We start from the raw sequence: 18,527 nt of genomic DNA, 5'->3' as shown, positions 1-18,527 counted from the left end.
GCTACTGTTCTAAATAAATAGTTGACAGTGTAGAACGGAGAAACGGACACGGATGTTCGAAGATGAGGATAGGAGTACAGCGGCAGATAAAATGGAGACCCACCCATTTCTATATTCCGAGAAGTAGTTTGTTCAGAGCTAACGCATGAAGTTACCGGTGTGTCCATTGTACCAGCTTGCTCTGATTCACCTTCATCATCGGAGAGCCTGAGTCGCAAACTGTCGTCGGAAAAATTATCATCATCTTCCAGGTCTGGATTTAGATCTTCCAATCGTTTGTTTTCAGTTAGCCCATATGTACTATTTTCCTCATTGCTAGGAATCCGGTCTGATTGCGGATCTCCTTGTTTATCAATATAAGACGATGTGGTACTGGCAGTAGAGTCCATAATAACGGGAAAGTTTGGTGATATCATATCACATTACTTCCATTTAGCACAAAAGTTTTTTAAGGTAATTCTGTGAATCAATTGAAATTTGTCAACTCTGTTTTGGTCATCCACATATTGTATTAATATTTATATAGATTCGTGTGACTGCACGTGCGGATATGTACAGCTCGGTCCATGCTGCAGTTTTTTTGAATTGTTCAAATGAACCGACTATGGTCCATCTTCGCGTTTTTGTTCATCAACGATATACTCATTGTGCACCAACCGGAAATTGTGATGTGTGCACAATAAGTGGTGAATCATAAAAGTCGGTGTGCGCAAGCGCGATATTATTCGATTCCTTAACCGGAAGTAAGAAACGATGTGCTCGAAGAGACTACCAGAGAGATATGAATCAATATCGCGTGAATGATACATCATGATTCGCTGGAACAAGACGACGGCCGGTAGGATTTGGAGACTATGAATTTGGTGAGAAAAATAGCGAAATACAAGGAATTACTTCATCGCTATTACGCAGTAGAATGAATTTGTGTCAAATTCGATAATAACTCCAGAGAAAAGATCAGCTTCTCATTTCCATCCACTAATCGCAGACCGCTCCCCCAAGTTTTTGCAAAGGTCAACTTATTGACGCAACTCTTGAGTAATGCGCAATTATACAAATATAATATCCGCTACAATTCTTCATTAAATTTCAACATGGCGGTACAAGTATGCTATTCTGCGTGGTACAGGGGCAAAACCTAACCTTAAAACTACGACGCAAAATTCCACTGTCAAACCTATTGTTGCGAATATCTATTACCATTTCATACATCATCATCTGAACAAAGCTAACCTGAACAAGAAATATTATTATTAAAATGACAATAAAATGCTTACAGGCATCAGGTGACCAAAGAAGACCAGGATTTCGAACGAAGCTCTCCTCACAACTATGTTGCAACACCGCAATTTAAACAAGTAAAATCAACGTTGCCAGACTTCTCCTAACATCTACTTGTTGGCCATTTGGAACTGAAATTCTCGCTACTTTCACCCGAATAAATCAATCGTCATCTGATCCACCGGTACAGAATCATCATTTTGATTTCTATTAAAACAAATACGGCACCCAAAAAGGCATGTTATTTACGGGTAGCTTTGATGCCCCAGCCCCGAACTCGGGCTTGTACAAAAAATGGGGCACGCGCGCATGCGCAACATTTGATCCAGTAACGAGATCACTGCACACTACACGTGTATCATCTTTTCTTAATATCCGAACTTGATTTTTACAGTATGTATTTCATGTAATTTCAAAAAAAGTTTGAAAGAAAATACCCACACGAAGTTTCAAAAAACCTATGGCTGGGATCGATAGTGCCGTTACTGAACGATATAAATGCCTCGTGATGGAGTAACCACAGGGGATATAGCGTTCCTCAAACGCTTGATAGAGAAAATGGATAAAAAACACATCCTGTATTGATTTTGGTGCCAGCAGTCCGATCCTTGCAGTTATTTTTCGATATTCGTTGTCCCTGTAGCTGTAGAAAAAACGGTTGAAAATTTTCTGACAATGGAACATAAATAAAATAAGGATACCGCTTTTCCGATATAGGATGTGGAATAGGGATAGGAATAGGGACAGGGACAGGGACTCGCAAGTCACGATACCGCCCACGTGACTCACGATTTGAGTTATCTCATTACTCACAATCGGAAAAGTCTATTGCTCAATGGTCCAACTTCCTTAGAGTCCCCTCGTTATATACCCGGCCTAACAATAAAGTGGGAGTGATTACGAAGTAGGGGAAAACCCGTGCGGCGCAAAATCTTGACGCCTAGGTCTATGCAGCTGCATCCGCGATTCAGGAGCAAAGTTGAGAGTTTAGATATTTTTTGCAGCTATTAGATTTGTTATCATATTTCTAGCGTGCGATGCATTAGATCATCGAAAAGCTGTGATTTAAGTTCAAAAATTATAATTCCCCCTCCACCATCCCCGTTCCCATAATTTTTATCTTAATTCACATTATTTTATAATTTACGCACAGTATATTTGATTTAATCTTATTAATAATTAGCAACTGACACACAACCATAAATTACACAAGATATTATAGACTAATGAGAAACGAGCTGGGAAATGAGTAACAACTGAGAGTTCGATAACGAAAATATAAATTATTTATTTCATATATGTTAAACTAGTTGACTCGAGATTATTCGTTACATACGATTTATATTATATGCGTTCATTATATCACGCGTTGCGCGGAAGAGATCATTGCACAATCGATGAATTCGTATTTTATACACACAGTTCCATCAGTTCAGTCGCAATAATGTTAACAAATTACTTCACCTCATTAAATTTTCATAGTGCGATTACGGTCTGAAAATATAAAAACAAAGAATCACTTTCAAATAATATTTGAACACAAAAATATCTGAAGAAATGATAAAACAAATTACCTTCTATTTTTCTTTAACTATATTCTTTTGATTATTATAGACATAATATGCATTTGCCTTTGGTTAGGTTGATCGCGTCATTTTGAGATCAGAAATTTTTGGTCAGTAAATGTGGTTATTTACATTTATACATATGGTATAGGTACTTTCGATCTGTTAATTTCTGATGGTATTTCATATCATTTATTTTTCAATTTTTTTTATTTTTTTCAACTTGATAAGTCTCTATGCTCTTTATCCTAATATCGTTGGCTGTGTTTGTCGGACATCTTTCCCGAGTACTTGCTGAGTCGATCACTGTACTCGTCGTCGTGGTATTTATCCTCTGCTTTATAGTGTATCTCTGGTGGTGAATTGATGCGCCTCTGCCAGTGCCAAGACCAGTATAAATCCTCTTGATTAATATCCCTTGGATGTTTAGCTTCTCTGAACACGTGTACGCAATATACTAAGCTACCCATAAGCGTCAGACATCCAAATATTAGGAAAACTATTCCGAGGATCCTGGATGAATTGTAAAAATATAATAAACTATCAACAAATACGTTCCTGGACACTGAAACGCTATTCACTCACCATACAAACAGGGGTTCAAAAAATTGCAGGACTATAACAAATCCAAGGGTAACGAGGATCAGTCCAAGGTTTAATAATAGCATCAAACAGCATATGCCTTTTGTGTTAGGACAGAATGGATTCGGCGCCGACATGGTTTCCATAACAAGTCCTCCTTTTCTTGAAGTACGTGTTTTTGTCGTTGACGTACCTGATCTTCCCGAAGGGTAACCATACGTACTGTTGGGTGCTCCATGACCTACCCTTGTGCTTGGTGTTAAACTATATCGCGATCCTTGGCTGCGGGAGTTACGCTTTTTTGTTAAAATAATTTTTACTACTGACCCAGTGAATCTTTGTACCTGGATATACCGGCTGATTTTTTCCAAACATTGATAAAGTTAAATTATCACCTTATTTCTGAGGGTGCTTTGTAGGCGGCACTAGTCACATAAATGTCTGAGTTGTTATCGTAGAGACTTCCGTGAGACGCACTTCTTGTCGTAGTTTTGTTCGTTCGATTTATTGAATAAGGTGTCTGCCCGGAAATCACCGAGCTACGATCATTTTGAGCACTTCTTGACCTACGTTCGTGTTTTTCACTTGTGTTTCTATCAGAAGAAATCATGATCCGACTTGGCTGATTATCTCTTCGCTAGTTCTGAAACAAATTTTTAATTTTGAAATCATCAAAACCATTAATCAGAACCGGCCAAATCCCGTACATAGTCATCCCTTGCAGTAACAAAATGTTGCAAGCCAAACTACGCCCACTCGCTCTTTGATGATTCGATTTGCGAGCCTTTTACGACCGTCTTGTTGGCCTAGAAATAAGTAGGCGCTTATACGTGGGTTGAAACGTTTTAAAAGTGAAATGGGAGTGTACACTGTACGAAGTTGAGGTATGAGATGAACGAAATGTTGAATTGTAAACGCGCGTACCGAGATGGATAATGATTGTTCCCATTCTTTACGATCAAGTCTGCGAAACTTAATTTTTTTCATCTATTTTTCTTTTTCATAATCATTGAGACAGTCGCGCTTGACGCCCAATCAAAGTTTTACGTTTCCTTCGATACCAAAGATTGTGAAGCAAGTTTGTATTTACGAATCATTTATTATAAATAATAATACATTGCTTGTTCGGAGTAATTAACGAGTGTTATTACCTGGAGATAAAAATAATTCAGCATGAATCAAACTCGTGAATTTTTACCTGCCTGTAGCACAAAGTAACGAGGCACACTTCGAACGTATCAAACACACTGTATATAATAACATGAGCTCGATTTCTCTTGTGCAAAATTTCGAAAAAGTAGGAAAAATGAAAAAAAAATCACAAAAATAGACGAGGGATTTTTTACAGAAAAGTCTAGCTTCTAGTACTAGTACTACCTGCACCACTACATACGATGACAGCGGTGCAACAATTACGTTTTTAACTTCGCAGTTCTGTCACGACTCGACGACGACTGTATGTTACAAATCGCGGTACCTGTAGTGCTGTGCTGCTGCTAGCGAAAGGTGTAGACCAAGGAGGACTCGGTCAAGTCCTGTTTACAGTGCCGCTCGCTCTCTGACGAGGGAAAAGGCCCCCTCCTAAGAAAACACCGGATCCTAAAGGGGGGGTACAGATTTTTGCCGAGTTGAGACTTTGAATACGTGCATTCAGACAGATAAATACCTTCTCCACTCCCATGAGTCTGAATATATTTTCACGTAATAACTACCAACTCGAAATATATAGAGATGACGACAGCGTCCCAAGGATTAAATCTCACGATACACTGCAGCGACTCAAGCATTGCATCCGACAAATAACTTTACAGTCATTAACGATACACAGAAAAATCGCCAACCATACTCCCCGAAGTAAACGAGTTTCTCTTTCGATAGGTATTTAACATTAATTCGAAGTGAAAACAGGTAAAAGGTATTTCTATTTCAATCATGGCAGTAGGGAGAAGGGCTAAGCATGCTCATGGGCTCGCGCGCATTCCGTGCACACTTTCATTTCGGTCATTGAGAGACATCAAATATCATGGATTCGTTTATTCTCACCTTGATATTTTTGGATAATCATCAACGTGCATGAAGTGGTGGTAGTACCGGACCCATCTGAAAATATCTCATTGGTATGGAGATCATTCATCGATCCGATGACCGCGGGGCCAGCCACTTTTTCGACCATCTGGCTTATTCACCTAGGCTTTCTCAATTTAAACATTGATTACGAATAAAGGACAGATCGCTGAGCTTTCAGATTTCACCGGATCAATTTAATCCAATTTTAAATGCCTACCTTTGGACTCGTCTTCTTGATCACTCTGGCAGTGATTGCCATAAAATAAATCCTCGGTCATGTCAAATTGTACACTGTATCTAATCTTTGACCAAGCGAAGACACGAGCAAGGTTATTACATATGGCTAGACTCTGTAGGATCCCTGGAAGATTGGTATCACATGAGAGTTTTTTACGCGTTACGTAAAGTGAAAGTGATTATGGAATAGTTTCAGGTATCCAGTAAATCATTACTAATAATGTTTTTTTTTTATTCCTCCAGGATACAGATATGCCTGTTGTGTCTAAGTTTATGAAAATAAGATAATTGATGCATAATTAAAAGCTGGTCTGAGAGCAACGTGTGATAAATAGAGATTCGGATCGACGAGTTTACTCACGATAGATAGGTGAGCCGTTCAAAAAGACGCGGAGCGTTTTTCGAAAATTCAATAAAAATCTGATCGGCTTTCTTTGAAAGTAGCCAGCACGTGGACATGTTGGTAGTTTCCGGCCAGTTTAAGGATGAATTGTAGCAAGTGGCTATGCGTATTTCAAATCTCTAAATATATACCTCAATACTACGATAACGATAACGATATTATATCCGTCTATAATAAACCAGTAAATGTTAGTTTAGAAATAACGCGCGATGCAGCTGCATCGTGCATCGATAATATGGATAGTTCATGGTTATGTATAATAATCAATATAGGTATATGGTTAAGTAAGTACCAACAACAACTACTGTGTACTACGTTATGTGTAATTAATACAGTAATAAGTGGAAATAGAAGAGATGGAATAAGGAAGTTATTTGAGAAGACCCTTGGCCTTGAAAAGGTCCCTCATCAGGCCCTTCAGGTATCGAACCTCCCGTTGCAGATCACTGACTTGCCCCTGAAGTTTTTCGTTGTAGTTCATCAGCTCCTGTTCCTCCCCGACAATTTCTTTGATTTCTTGCTTCTTTTTCTGCCTATATCTTGTAGCTGCGTTCTTATTTTGTTCCTTCTTGCGAACTTTCCTGTCGTCGTTAGAGGGACGGGAATACGGTTTGCGATGACGACTTTTCTGGGAGGTAGAAGGGGTTGAAACAGATGCGGTCGATGACGCGACCGGGGTCCATTCTGGATCGTCGTTGGAATCCTCAGATGACCCGCAGCTGGTTTCTGAGCTGGTGCAAGGGGGACTCGACGGTGATATATCGTTGGCACAAGAGCGGACGAACTCGTCTACCAGTGCCAATTCGCTGTCAACATCTCCCAGTGGTTCTAGGGAAATATTCTCAGCACTCCATTGCAGAGCTGGCTCAGTGTCGGCCGATGTGGAGATTGGTTCACATGGAGAGGGTCGTACACGGGGCTTAGCTAAAGGTATCGTCAAGGCATGAAGGGCCGGCTGCAAAGTGATGAGTATCTGAGCGTTGGAGGTGTCATAAAATTTGGCCGGAGGAGACTGCGGTGGTGTTAAAGCGGCGACAGTCGTCGCCTGTCGACACGCCTCGACATCCCCCAAGACTAACTCCTGCAAACTCTCAAACTCCTGCTGCAGAGTGCGTGTTGATTCCTGGTTTGGCTGATGTACCTTTGTTTGGCCCAATGATAAGCTCGGTTGGTTGATCCCATATTCCGATGGTGACAATTCCTCAAATATCGGTAGATCTATTTTCTGCTCAAGCCAGTCCGAGTACGGTTCTGCGATTAAAAAATGATAATAACAGATCCCATAAATCTAAGACATTTCAGTCATATTTCACCGAATGTGGACATCGTTGAAACACAGTTTCCGAAGATAAGAACTGTCCCTAAATTCTAAGTTAATAGACTGAAACGATTAACGTTCATATTGCATAGACATTGCACAGCGACTCAAAATAATACGGTCAACGACATTGTTATAAATGACCATTGACGGGAATTAGCCCATCTTGATACTGGGTATTTGCGTGTGTCAAAATTAGGACGCGTGTTCTTTTGCATCGCGTGAAGGAGAATATATTCTGCATATAATATTGTCAATAATTTGTTTACTTTTTTTTTTTAACCATTTTTATTGAGTTTATTTTTATTTCTATTTTTATTGTCTGCCCCTCCGACTTTTTAATGATTTGATAGTTCGAGAGAAATTAAAAATACTTTTCATCATTTTGTAAAACTATCCCGCATCCAGTTCCAAGCCGAGGCTTTAAATTCAAAATGAATTCTCATCGATCGAATGTTGTGCGTATTGATGAAATATACATGCATAAGGCGCCCAGGGACACTGAATAACAAGTAGATAGAAACTTGTTTACACTTTTATACAAACATTAAACTTGAATGCTATGCGACTAGTCGGAGTTAGATATATCTATTTATCGTTAGATCAACCTATACACGGGCATACTATTTTACTACACGGAAATATTCCATTCAAACCTACTCAAAACACGTATATTGCCAGAGTATGAAAATGATAATGATAGAGACAACAATAAAAATAATTATTGGATCTAGGAATTACACGTATTGCAACAGGTCTTTTACGGGTCCAATGTAGAAAAAATAATGCATAGAAAGAAAAATACGTGAATTGCAGATTTTTGTGCGCGTTGCTTTTATCTGAATATCGAAATATGGAACATAGCAACTAATTCGAACAGCAAAGCAGTAAGCGACCGTATGGCGGCAATCAGATTCGATAAAAGTTGGAAGGTGGCCGACATGGACTACCGTCAGTTGGGATAACGGCTGATGAGTAAGAAATATCTTTCGGAAGCTAACGGAAGATAATATATGCATATTTGAAGTTGGATGAACTTTCTGCAATCACTTGCTGTCCAATGCAGTCGAGTTCTATCAATAAAGATAAATTGATGGCAATTTGTTTTTATGCGACTGTAAATATTGTGCTGTAATTTATATTTCTGAGTAGCCAATATCTGGTGGATATTTTTGTGTTGAGAACTGGTAGACAGTGGATATGAAATGCTTCAGATGAAGTACAAAAAGTCTGTTGACCACCATGAGAAGAGTCCCTGACCTACTTTCGAATAAAGCTTTGCTTGGTATTAGTTTTTGTAACGAAGGAATTTATCTGAACTCAAATACAGGGGCACGGGAGGTCAGATAAGGAAGTTTTTGCAGTCGAAATGGCATTTGGAATAAGATATCCAGTACACAATTTTTTCAACAGTGCAGATTTGGCCTCGAGATTTAATCGATAACCAAACTACATCTATGCCGAAATACAATTGTACAATTGTTGTTATTTCAGTCATATCTTGCAATGTGTGAGAATATTGAATGGGTCAAGGAAGTCAAGTAAGCAAATATGTAGCACTGTTCATTGAAATCGTTTTCACACTAGTATACAGCTGACAAAACGGCTGATCAAAACCTAACGAAAATCCAATGCTGTCAGGCCGTTTGCTGTATATCGAGTTCGATGAGAGCGCTACAGGGACTTGCTAGAATAGTAGGCAAAGCTGGACATTGAGGGATTTTGTTAGTTAAAATAGTCTGATTCGTGATAGTTGAGAACCTACCGCTGTAATAAAATGCAGCCATGTCACAGACGCAAATATATTATTCCTGGGTATGTAGATAGATGGCAAGATGGGGAAGTGACAAGAAGGTAATTTAGTTACAACGTTACGGAAAATGTCTCTATTGTCGGGAGGGATTGTCGGGAGGGACGAAGGAGCCAACAAAGCTACTCGATGTTGTTGAGCAGACTCCTTTGGTCGGTGTCAATGGAAATTCAGCGTCTTTTTACCAATTTCTGAGAATTGACGATAATTTCTCGGTTCCACGTGTAATGGTACGTAAACTGCATGCTATTGTATAACATTAACATGCGCCAACATGGAGGGTTAATGCCCGCGGCAGTTTTTTCCTTTGAAACTGCCAGTATCACCAAATTTTATTCAACTTGGGGTAAAACTAATTACAAAATCACTCGCGTCTTTATTTAAATACAGAAAGCAAAAATCATATCTTGTTAAATATTAATGGTGCACTTTTTCTACACGTATTATTCAGAATTTAGCACTATGCTTCTTTATGCACATTAGCAACACGTTCATGGGTGAAATTATATCGAAAGTAATTTCATACTCAGTGGGCCCAAATGTTGAAAAATAGTCTTATGTTAAGAAGTATGTTCGGAACAGCAGCATGAATCGCATAGCGGGAGAAACCGATAAACAGATACAGCATGCCAGGCTTACTGAAAGTCACTGAGGCAAAGAGCGGGAAGTGTACCGTGTGGCCTCTACACAGGAGACTTCACATACTTATCTTTGGACTTTCCCCCCTTGTTTCTTTACTGCCTGTTCCTCCCGCTCCTTGGCTCTCTCCCCGCCATATTTCTATATAGAGGCTAACCAGTTTGTTCCACTCTCTTTTTTCTACAGGGAAAAAGGCATACGCGATATACCAATCAACAGATACGCGCAAAGTGGGAACATCAAATCTGTGTGACTTGCTGAAGATTGTAGGTCACTTGGAGGAAGAAAATAGCAACCATAAGCCACACGATTTCAAGTATCAGAGGTGAAAATAAAAAAAATTGTAAATTGGATTCCTACTAGGCTCCCTTGTTGCTGTATGTGTTGAGAGCCAAACAACACAACGGAATAGACTCAGCAAATATTTGCGCTTCACTCAAAGTTATTATGTGTATCGTATTGATTTGACAATCAGTGATTGAGCTGAGCCATTTGCAACATGGTTGAAATTTGCACAGAAAAAAATGCAGATATGCATACCTAATAGACATGCCAAAGTATATTAGAGAAGTAATCTGAGATAGGATGAATTACCTTCCTTAATCCACTCATCGAGTTCTTCTAAAAGTTTAGTAGCCACCTGCGCCCGTGATGTTTGCTCCTCGTACATGACCTGGTCCCCATTGCTGTCGATATTTTCCTTGCTTTCAAAGCTAAGCCAATCATCGTCAATGTCGAGGGATGATGTTTCAGAAGGTGAGGCGGGCTCCTCCTTCCATATCCAGCTTGCCTTCTCTTGATCGGACGACATGCTTTGTGTTGGCCCGATCAGATAATATGCTCAAATTGTTGAAATAAATTTGTTTCGTCGTAACGACGTCGCTCGTATTGAACGCCATTTTGGCACTGGAAATTAAAACATCAATTAATGAGTAATTATCTCAGTTTTCTGGAACCTCAGTTTCCCTCCAATAACTCAGTAAGAATGGGTGAGCAATGACAGGAGGTGCTCCACCAAAAATTGAAAATCAATTTCATATTATGAGAGAAATGTTCGATGTAGAGAAGTAACAATGATGAGATAAACTCGTGATAAATATCAAATCCTAGCGATTATATACCGGACTTGATGAGAATTAAACAAATAATAACTAACAGTGAGACGTTTGCAACTCTTGAAAAGTAAAATTCAAAAAGAATTAATTCTGAATAGTCTTTTCAGTTAGTGAGTGTGAGTTGAACAGAATTCAGTTCCGAGTTTTCAATAAGAAATTCAATGTGCGTTGCACGATTTCGTAACATTGCTTCACCAAATGGAGGCCACATCATACCACGAGTTCAACATGGAATGGGTATGAACGCTGGGAACAGCATGGACAGTTGCTACGATTATCCAAATAATATTCTTAAAATATTTAAAATAACGGTACTCACCCCATGATTATATAAATTGTCGGCACACTTGCGTGTGCAAGTCGTTTAACGACTAGAAACTCATCTTCACCCCTTTTTTTCGAGATAATGATAAATACACGCCCGTTTTCCTGGTTTCATGGATGAAGAATGACTAATTCCGTTCTCCTCGATGAGTCGATGAATTGCATCGAGCATAGAGTGGAACGTCACACCCTTAAACAATCGCTCCCGACCTTAGTTGCTGTTTTAATCTGCAGATGACGGCCCATGGGTGAAATCGTATCCTTTAAAGAACGGCGCGTATCCCACTAGCATTCAAACACGATTACGTACTGACATGAGCGTTGTGGAAGAAAAAGTGTATTGAATGTTAATCGCCACGAGCTTAGGAGTGTAGAAATAACGTTAGAGTTAGTTACAAGAGTTTCATATGGGTAATATAACGCAAAAATGTACAACGTGTAAGTGTTGCGAAATAATAATAAGATTCAAAATGAAGGCGGGGTGCGAGATCGAAAGATCGATCGCATTTTTTACATTCGGATCGGAGGAGACTTAAGAAACCTTTAATCAGAACTGTAGCGCGTTTGTTGTACGTACCGACAGATTATAATAGCCAAATGATTTGTGGGTGATAAGTTGCCAAAGTTTGTTTACATGTATGCGCACGTACAAAGTAAATACACCGACCACCTTGTAGATTTGACATTGAACACAGAAGGAGGAAGAGGGAGAAATATTTATTTGCTCCACGTTTCTAGCTGTCCGACAATGATCATAGTTTGGAATCCTTTAGAACTCGCATCGCGCTGACAATGAGATTGAGAGTATGAATATACGTCCTCTGTTGTAAACAGGACTATATTTCACGCCGCTTACAATCAGAAATATCCTATTCAACAATCATTGATTAATCAACTAATTCATACGCCTATCATCGGGTTAGTTTTGAGGCAGTTATCGCCCATGGATTCTGGTACATGAAGTAAAATGTCCACCAATTATGATAAGCTTGACAGTTGATGCAATAAGGGGTGTAAAAGGCCCCGCAAATCGAATCATTACCACGGGGCGGTAACACTCACAATCGGTGTAACATTTATAATTTAACGAGTTACAAGTTAGAAGGGGCGGCTTGAAGCAGATAAAATCAACCGCTTCGTTGTGTTTTCGATCCTGTAACGATTACGTTGTTAATCGTGAGTTTTGTTGCGTTTTACGAATATGCAATTCGTTGTTTAATTGATCGTTGAAATTCAACGTCCACAACGAACGAAATGACTCGATGCGTTAACGATGGAAATTAGTGAGCTACGAAGTAAGTTTCAATGACATGTATAGTATTATACGTTAAGCCATTGAGTCGAGCAGAATACGCTCGCATTAGAATGCGCAGGGTGCAATCGGTCTTCCCCATCGTTGATAGAATTAGGGAATTAAGAATACCCATACGAATATATTAAGTGTAAATACGTGGCGGTACAAACTCCCACATTCAAAGATAATTATTAGAACAGCGATGCACCGAGACAAAAGTAATCCTCGGCGCGCAGGTGGGTATATCGAATTACCAAAGAGACTCGGAGGATCCTGGAGGAAAATTGAGAAGAAAATCAATGGAAAAAAAAAATCATCCGAAATCTAGGAAATACATCTCGTTTATACGTATAGTTGTGATATACGGGCGAAAGTCGCTATATCATCTAAACGACAATTCACGAATCCGGTGTGTACGGTAAAGTTCAATGTTTCGCTTTAGTTTTCCAGTATATAGTTATCGCATAAAATTCGCTTATATACTGGTTGAAAAGTTAACCATCTTGGATGTGTGTAGAAAATAGTGAGTCGACTCGGGTGGTAGGGTTGGGTGGTCCCCCCGACCCCCTGGTCGATATATCAGGGCTCCGCTGCAGCTGTCCGTCAGCCTGGCAAACTCCGCACTAGACGACGACGACGACGACGACGACGACGACGTAGAGCAGAGCGGAGGCGAAGCAGAGAGCGTCGAGAGCTAGGCAGCAGCGGCAGTTTGGGAGCTTGGGAGCTTGGAAAAACCACTCGCCGCAGCTACTGGGTAATTTTTCATCGTTGCAGCGAACTAACGCGACGGGAGCGCCGCGACGCCGAAGGCGGCGTTGCCACTCACCACACTCCGACGACGAGCGTATTCCCTATTCCCGTCGTCCCGCACACGTTCCCTACTACGAGGACGGGCACCCATACACGCGAAAAAGCCGCGGGGGAGGCGCCCCTTTCTTCACCCTCGTCCTCGCTCTCTCCTCACCCTCCGCCCATCGTCATCGTGAAAACGAACGAACGAACGAACGAACGAACGAACGAACGAACGAAGGCTGCGAACCACCCGCCGTCCTCTCTCTTTACAGGGGAAAAAGTAGGAAAAGAGTGGGGACGATCGATTTTTACTGGGGCATCTACTCACCCCCCGCATGCACCTTGCATCACATTCCCCGCTACCCGCTACCCTCCACCCCCAACCCCCTAGAGCTCGACTTCCCCGAGCAAGCTAGCCCATGCCCTGCCCACGTCGTAATGCACCCAGCGCGCCCAACACCCAACGACCTCCCTCCTCCTCCTCCTCCCCTGCAACCGCCCGTTCTGCACTTTCCGCACAAAAAAAAAGTAATTTGAAAAAAAAAAAAAATAAAATAAAATAAAATAAGGAAAAAAAACGCGAGATTCTAAAAAACCGAACCCGCCAAGGCTCTCGCACCCTGAAAATATCCGGTAAATTGCACGACCGACCCTCTCTCGTTCGCATGTTGCCGCCTCGTGCAGAGAAGAGTCTCACAATTTACATTTTCTTTTTTTTTTTTTTTCTCTCCTCTTCATTTGAGAAAAACATTTTTTCAATCATTTCATTTTATTTTCCTAATTAATTTACGCGAAGAAATGAGTGAATAAATAATCGCGTATGTCGGTATGAAAAGCGATTTGGAAAATGGTTTCTTCCGTCGAACGAGCTATGATTATGTGCGAGGGTAGGGAAAATGTACCCCGTATGAAAATTAGGTGATAATTTGACACCTTTTACGAGTGGCGATAAGTATATACCACCTCCCCATACGAATGGTTCGTTACTCTATCGCTGGCTGGTGTTGCACTGTTGCGGTTATAATACATTAAAGATGGGCAAGGTCGATTGCTCGCTGCAGGAGTGTACAGTGAGAAAATAAACTAACCAGATTTACGAACAAGTACAGTTATCCCGGGGACATAGCGGCACTTAATTCTCACACACGTATATAGGGATACGCACATGTAAATGTGCGTATAGATAGATAGGTGTACATAAAGGTATATCTAAATATATATCGTACACACGCTCACGCATTCGCTTTTTATCTTTCTCTCTCTCTCTCTCTCTCTCTCTCTCTCTTTCTATACTCCAATAAAACGATATTAAAACCAGCGGTATTTTCAGCTATACCTCCTATGATTACACACCCGATATGATGGACATTCGGAATAGCAGAAGCTCGGAAATAATCATAATGAAAATATTAAGATTTTCGGTTATTTTCAATGGTAGAAAAATTAAAATCGTTCTCCCTCGACCAATCTTTGTAATTAACGAAGTGAAAGAAAGAAAAAAAAGAAACTGAGTCAATTAAACATACATGCACCCGTTGGGTCGCTTCATAATTACCGTGTATGTACTCCACGTACTCTCTTTGCATCGAGGAGCATGAGAAATGGATAAAAAATTGTACATATTTATCGACAAAGAAAAAAACACAAAAACCAATTCAACTGGCAATAAATCTCACGAGAATATCGTGTGTAGGTACACATAATAATATGATATAATAGGTACCTATGTAACTGAGATAAGGTGATTCGTAAGATTTTTGTTTGAACTTTGAGTTTGACCCCCCGCGCTTGACGAAGTTTGCGGTGGTGGTTTTCGATTAATTAGTTCCTTGACTTTACCTCTCCGCACACTCGGGGAAGGGGGGGGGGCTAGGTATTATACGGAGTATAAACCATCGGAAATGTCAGTAGGTATCTGAATTAGGGAGAGACGCAGCAGCCAGCAACAGGTGTATAGGCATAGGGCGGAGGCGCAGTCAGTCAGGCAGGCAGGCAGGCAGACTGCTACCGTATGTGTGCATTAAATACGTGCCTAAATACATATATACACATATACATGTATACGAACTTGACATCGACGCACGTTAATGTAATACATATGTATCAAATATTATAGTACTGTAGAGAGACACCAATTATTGTATACACAAAGGAAGTGCCGAGACTGCCGCGAACTTGTCTAGCTACACATTAGTATAATAGTTAAAAGTTTATCTATCAACGTTGAACACACTCCACTTCGCGAATATATTATAAACCGTCGTATTTGTGTGTTTGCAACGGTAATCGTTCACCTGCGTACAACAATGGAATCGAACGTGGATTTGTTAATTTGGAAAAACGAGATTGAAGGAGAAAATTAAATAAATTAATAATAACGATAACGCTAATTACGATGGTAATAAAACAATGAAGTAATAAAAAAAAAGAGAGGGGCCTCGCAATTCCGTAATATAAAATTATTCCCCGCAACAACAGCTGTACGTATAATATATGAATAAATAAATTACATTTATTATATTATTTATTACACGCGTGATAATCCTATACATACGCGCGTACGTATTCGTACATGCGTATGTTTGAAACGAGTCGTTGTGCAGGGTTTTGTTGCACCCGAATGAGATAAGGTCTTATAAAGATTATGATATGAGAATAATTATGTACGTATATTGTATTATAACCATGTATTATATTAATATGCGCTTTGTGTCTGTATATACAATGTACACTGTACGAACTCACCTAATTAATATTTTGTTCGTAAACGATTGCAAAACGTTGCTACAATTTCTATATGTACTCGATAAATCATATTCGATAAATCACGACGCTGCACGATTCTCCCGAAATAAGAAAGTACGGAAAATAAAGAAATTGGAAGAAAAAAAAAATTAAGAACAAAATGTTACTGGTGGCAATTACACGTGGCAAATATATCTTTATACATCGGTATTTAATGTATGATTATGTAAGACACGAGCAAAAAAAAAAAAAAACAGATAGCCTTCCCAAATTTTACGTACATATCACGTATGTATGCAGCGAACAGATGAGAAAAATTTGGAGGAAAAAAATCAAATTAAATTAAAACGGAACAAGAAAAAAAAAAAAAAAAATTGATTTTGGAATAAATAAAAATGATCGGAGATCATACGTTTTATAATAGCTGCACGATAATTTTCTCTCTATGGCAGTACAATACATACGCATATAACATACATATAATGTGATACACAGCTGCAACTGTACCGAGTACACATTATGTACCTAGAATAGAAATAAACTCACAAACGACGATATTCCGTACAGAATATATATACTATACATATATCTAGATATATGTACATATACATATATTCGTGCAGTCGGTATTATTAAAGTCTAGGGGTGGGGGTGAGGGGGACTAGGGTCGAGTACACTAGAGGGTTAAAACAATTTCAGTTGATCTTATGTTTCGCTTACTTTCTCTCGTTTTATTTTTGATTTATCTTTTTCCATTTCTTTTCTATTTCATTTCGCTTTATTTTACCGAGGATAAGTTTGTTGACCTTGCTATTTGTATATAGGCTTGTACGTACGTACGTACGTAAAGTGCTTTTAATTATAGCTCATACTCCGCACAGCTACAGGTTTTAGCATTAAAAAATTACGCTCACAGATATGCAATGAAAGGCGGCGAGTTATATTATGGATCGAAACGAGGTAAACTATTTCTCTGCACGTACTACAATTTCGCAAGAGCGACAGGTTAAGGTCTTGCGATTCACCTGCTCATTAAATTATCAATCACAAACGCGTTAACTGTACACTCGAACGTATGCGCAATTTTTAAGGGGGAAACGCGGGACGGAACGAGGTACCCCAAAAAAAATTTTTTACCCTCTCACGAATTCCTCGAGTACCTTTCCTCAGATTTCTGCTGCAAAGGAACAATTTTAGTTTCGCCAATTTTCCGTTCTCATTGTCGGTCGATCGTACGTGAACATCGACGTGATTTTCTTTTCACGCATAGCGCGGACGTCGAACAAGACGAATCTTTTATTGAACAATAAATAGTACAGTGGTTACTTTTTATCAAAGATAACCTCTGAACTATTCTTCGAGTCATTCGAGGAGAATATGTCGCGCGTGTGTGTGTGTGTGTATATGTGTTGCACGTATTATATTATATACGTTATAATATTAACTTATATAAACGCACACGCGATCTTACGAACGACTCGTAAGAAATGTTTAGGGATTCAGGAAAGGTTATCGCGCTGCTTTATTGCCATGAATACAGATATATCGATGCGGAATATCTGACAATGAGTATCTATACGTTATACTTGCATACATATTCGCGAAGAGCCGAATTACAATAATCATAATGCTGATTTTTCTTCACTTTATAATCACTCGCAATCCGACGAGCCATTCTACTCGTATACCTGCGACCTACACGCCGTTCCCGATCATTCATTCTCTTGACCAAGAAGGAGTTGCGGAAAAAATTCTCTCATATTTTTCCCCGATCAACGTCATTTCTTTTCGAGCGAACCTCGCAGGTATGGAGGATTTATCGAAATAATTTTCTATAAATGTACTCGACAAGGGTTAAAGTCTGCGAAAATATATACCATTTAATAATATACACACACGTATATGTACTCGTGCAGGAATCGCGTGCGCGCGCGGAAACAGAGACTGCGACAAGTTAGGTACACGCCTCGTATACGTACAAGGTATACGGATACAGGTATATATAAAGACGATCAACTATGCGAACAACTCTTCAAAGTTGTTCAAAACTTTACCTGTATATATATATATATATATATATATCGTTGTATACACCCTCTCAAACTCAGCGAAGGTTCACCGGTGTGATGTCGATGCCGATGTACCGCGCGTTCTTGCATCCGAGCAAAGAAGGTGTACGCCTTATATTTTCATGGTATTTATATATATTTTTTTTTATTTTTTTCTTTCATAAAATCGTATCGAATTACAGATGACGACGACGACGATGTCGGTGATAAGGATAAGGGAGCGAGATAGAAGAGGAAGAGGATAGGGTAAATAGAAATTAATTTGTGCGCGATTATAACGAGT

At 39.5% G+C, this 18,527-nt stretch overlaps 3 protein-coding genes and 1 long non-coding RNA gene across 17 annotated transcripts in view; 1 reads left to right on the top strand and 3 right to left on the bottom strand.

Moving 5' to 3' along the window:
* Nucleotides 1-18,527, bottom strand: part of LOC105689643 (activating transcription factor 7-interacting protein 1) — a 57,669-nt gene that overhangs the window by 4,560 nt on the left and 34,582 nt on the right. For 2 of the 5 annotated variants that reach the window (XM_012406812.2, XM_048658467.1), the window contains exons 1-2: nt 1,278-1,416; nt 104-459 (exon numbers count right to left, since the gene is read on the bottom strand). The exons of 2 other annotated variants lie outside the window; for them this stretch is intronic. In XM_012406812.2, coding sequence (XP_012262235.2) covers nt 104-416 — 313 coding nt within the window. In that variant the 5' untranslated portion in view covers nt 417-459; nt 1,278-1,416. Of the gene's footprint in view, nt 1-103; nt 460-1,277; nt 1,417-18,527 lie in introns of those variants that run through there. One more of the 5 variants, XM_048658468.1, reaches the window with a different exon arrangement.
* LOC125501772 lies at nt 726-1,677 on the top strand. The gene is made up of 2 exons (XR_007279406.1): nt 726-863; nt 1,280-1,677. It is a non-coding gene; the product is annotated as an uncharacterized LOC125501772 (long non-coding RNA).
* LOC105689637 lies at nt 2,545-5,438 on the bottom strand. Of its 8 annotated transcripts, none has more exons than XR_007279392.1 (5): nt 4,580-4,899; nt 3,824-4,234; nt 3,432-3,710; nt 2,856-3,359; nt 2,545-2,775 (listed from the first exon to the last, which is right to left on the bottom strand). XR_007279392.1 is itself a non-coding variant. In XM_048658511.1 (5 exons), exons 3-5 carry the CDS (start codon nt 4,036-4,038, stop codon nt 3,095-3,097), a joined length of 759 nt encoding a protein of 252 aa, XP_048514468.1. In that variant the 5' UTR covers nt 4,039-4,071; nt 4,136-4,234; nt 4,580-4,899; the 3' UTR covers nt 2,545-3,094. The 8 variants fall into 8 exon arrangements, 7 of the variants coding, with proteins under 7 accessions (XP_048514468.1, XP_048514470.1, XP_048514471.1 ...); XM_048658511.1 differs by having other exon boundaries at nt 2,545-3,359; nt 3,824-4,071; nt 4,136-4,234; XM_048658513.1 differs by lacking the exon at nt 4,580-4,899 and adding an exon at nt 4,906-5,438 and having other exon boundaries at nt 2,545-3,359; nt 3,824-4,071.
* On the bottom strand, nt 5,944-11,495 carry LOC105689648 (activating transcription factor of chaperone). 3 transcript variants are annotated; one of them, XM_048658497.1, is made up of 4 exons: nt 11,337-11,495; nt 10,497-10,808; nt 9,969-10,082; nt 5,944-7,386 (listed from the first exon to the last, which is right to left on the bottom strand). In XM_048658497.1, exons 2-4 carry the CDS (start codon nt 10,711-10,713, stop codon nt 6,506-6,508), a joined length of 1,212 nt encoding a protein of 403 aa, XP_048514454.1. In that variant the 5' UTR covers nt 10,714-10,808; nt 11,337-11,495; the 3' UTR covers nt 5,944-6,505. The 3 variants fall into 3 exon arrangements, with proteins under 3 accessions (XP_048514454.1, XP_012262241.2, XP_012262242.2); XM_012406818.3 differs by lacking the exon at nt 9,969-10,082; XM_012406819.3 differs by lacking the exons at nt 9,969-10,082; nt 10,497-10,808; nt 11,337-11,495 and adding an exon at nt 9,219-9,442.

Source organism: Athalia rosae, chromosome 7, assembly GCF_917208135.1.
Source record: "Athalia rosae chromosome 7, iyAthRosa1.1, whole genome shotgun sequence".
Taxonomy (NCBI): Eukaryota; Metazoa; Arthropoda; class Insecta; order Hymenoptera; family Athaliidae; genus Athalia; species Athalia rosae.
This window is presented reverse-complemented; position numbering and strand designations above follow the sequence as displayed.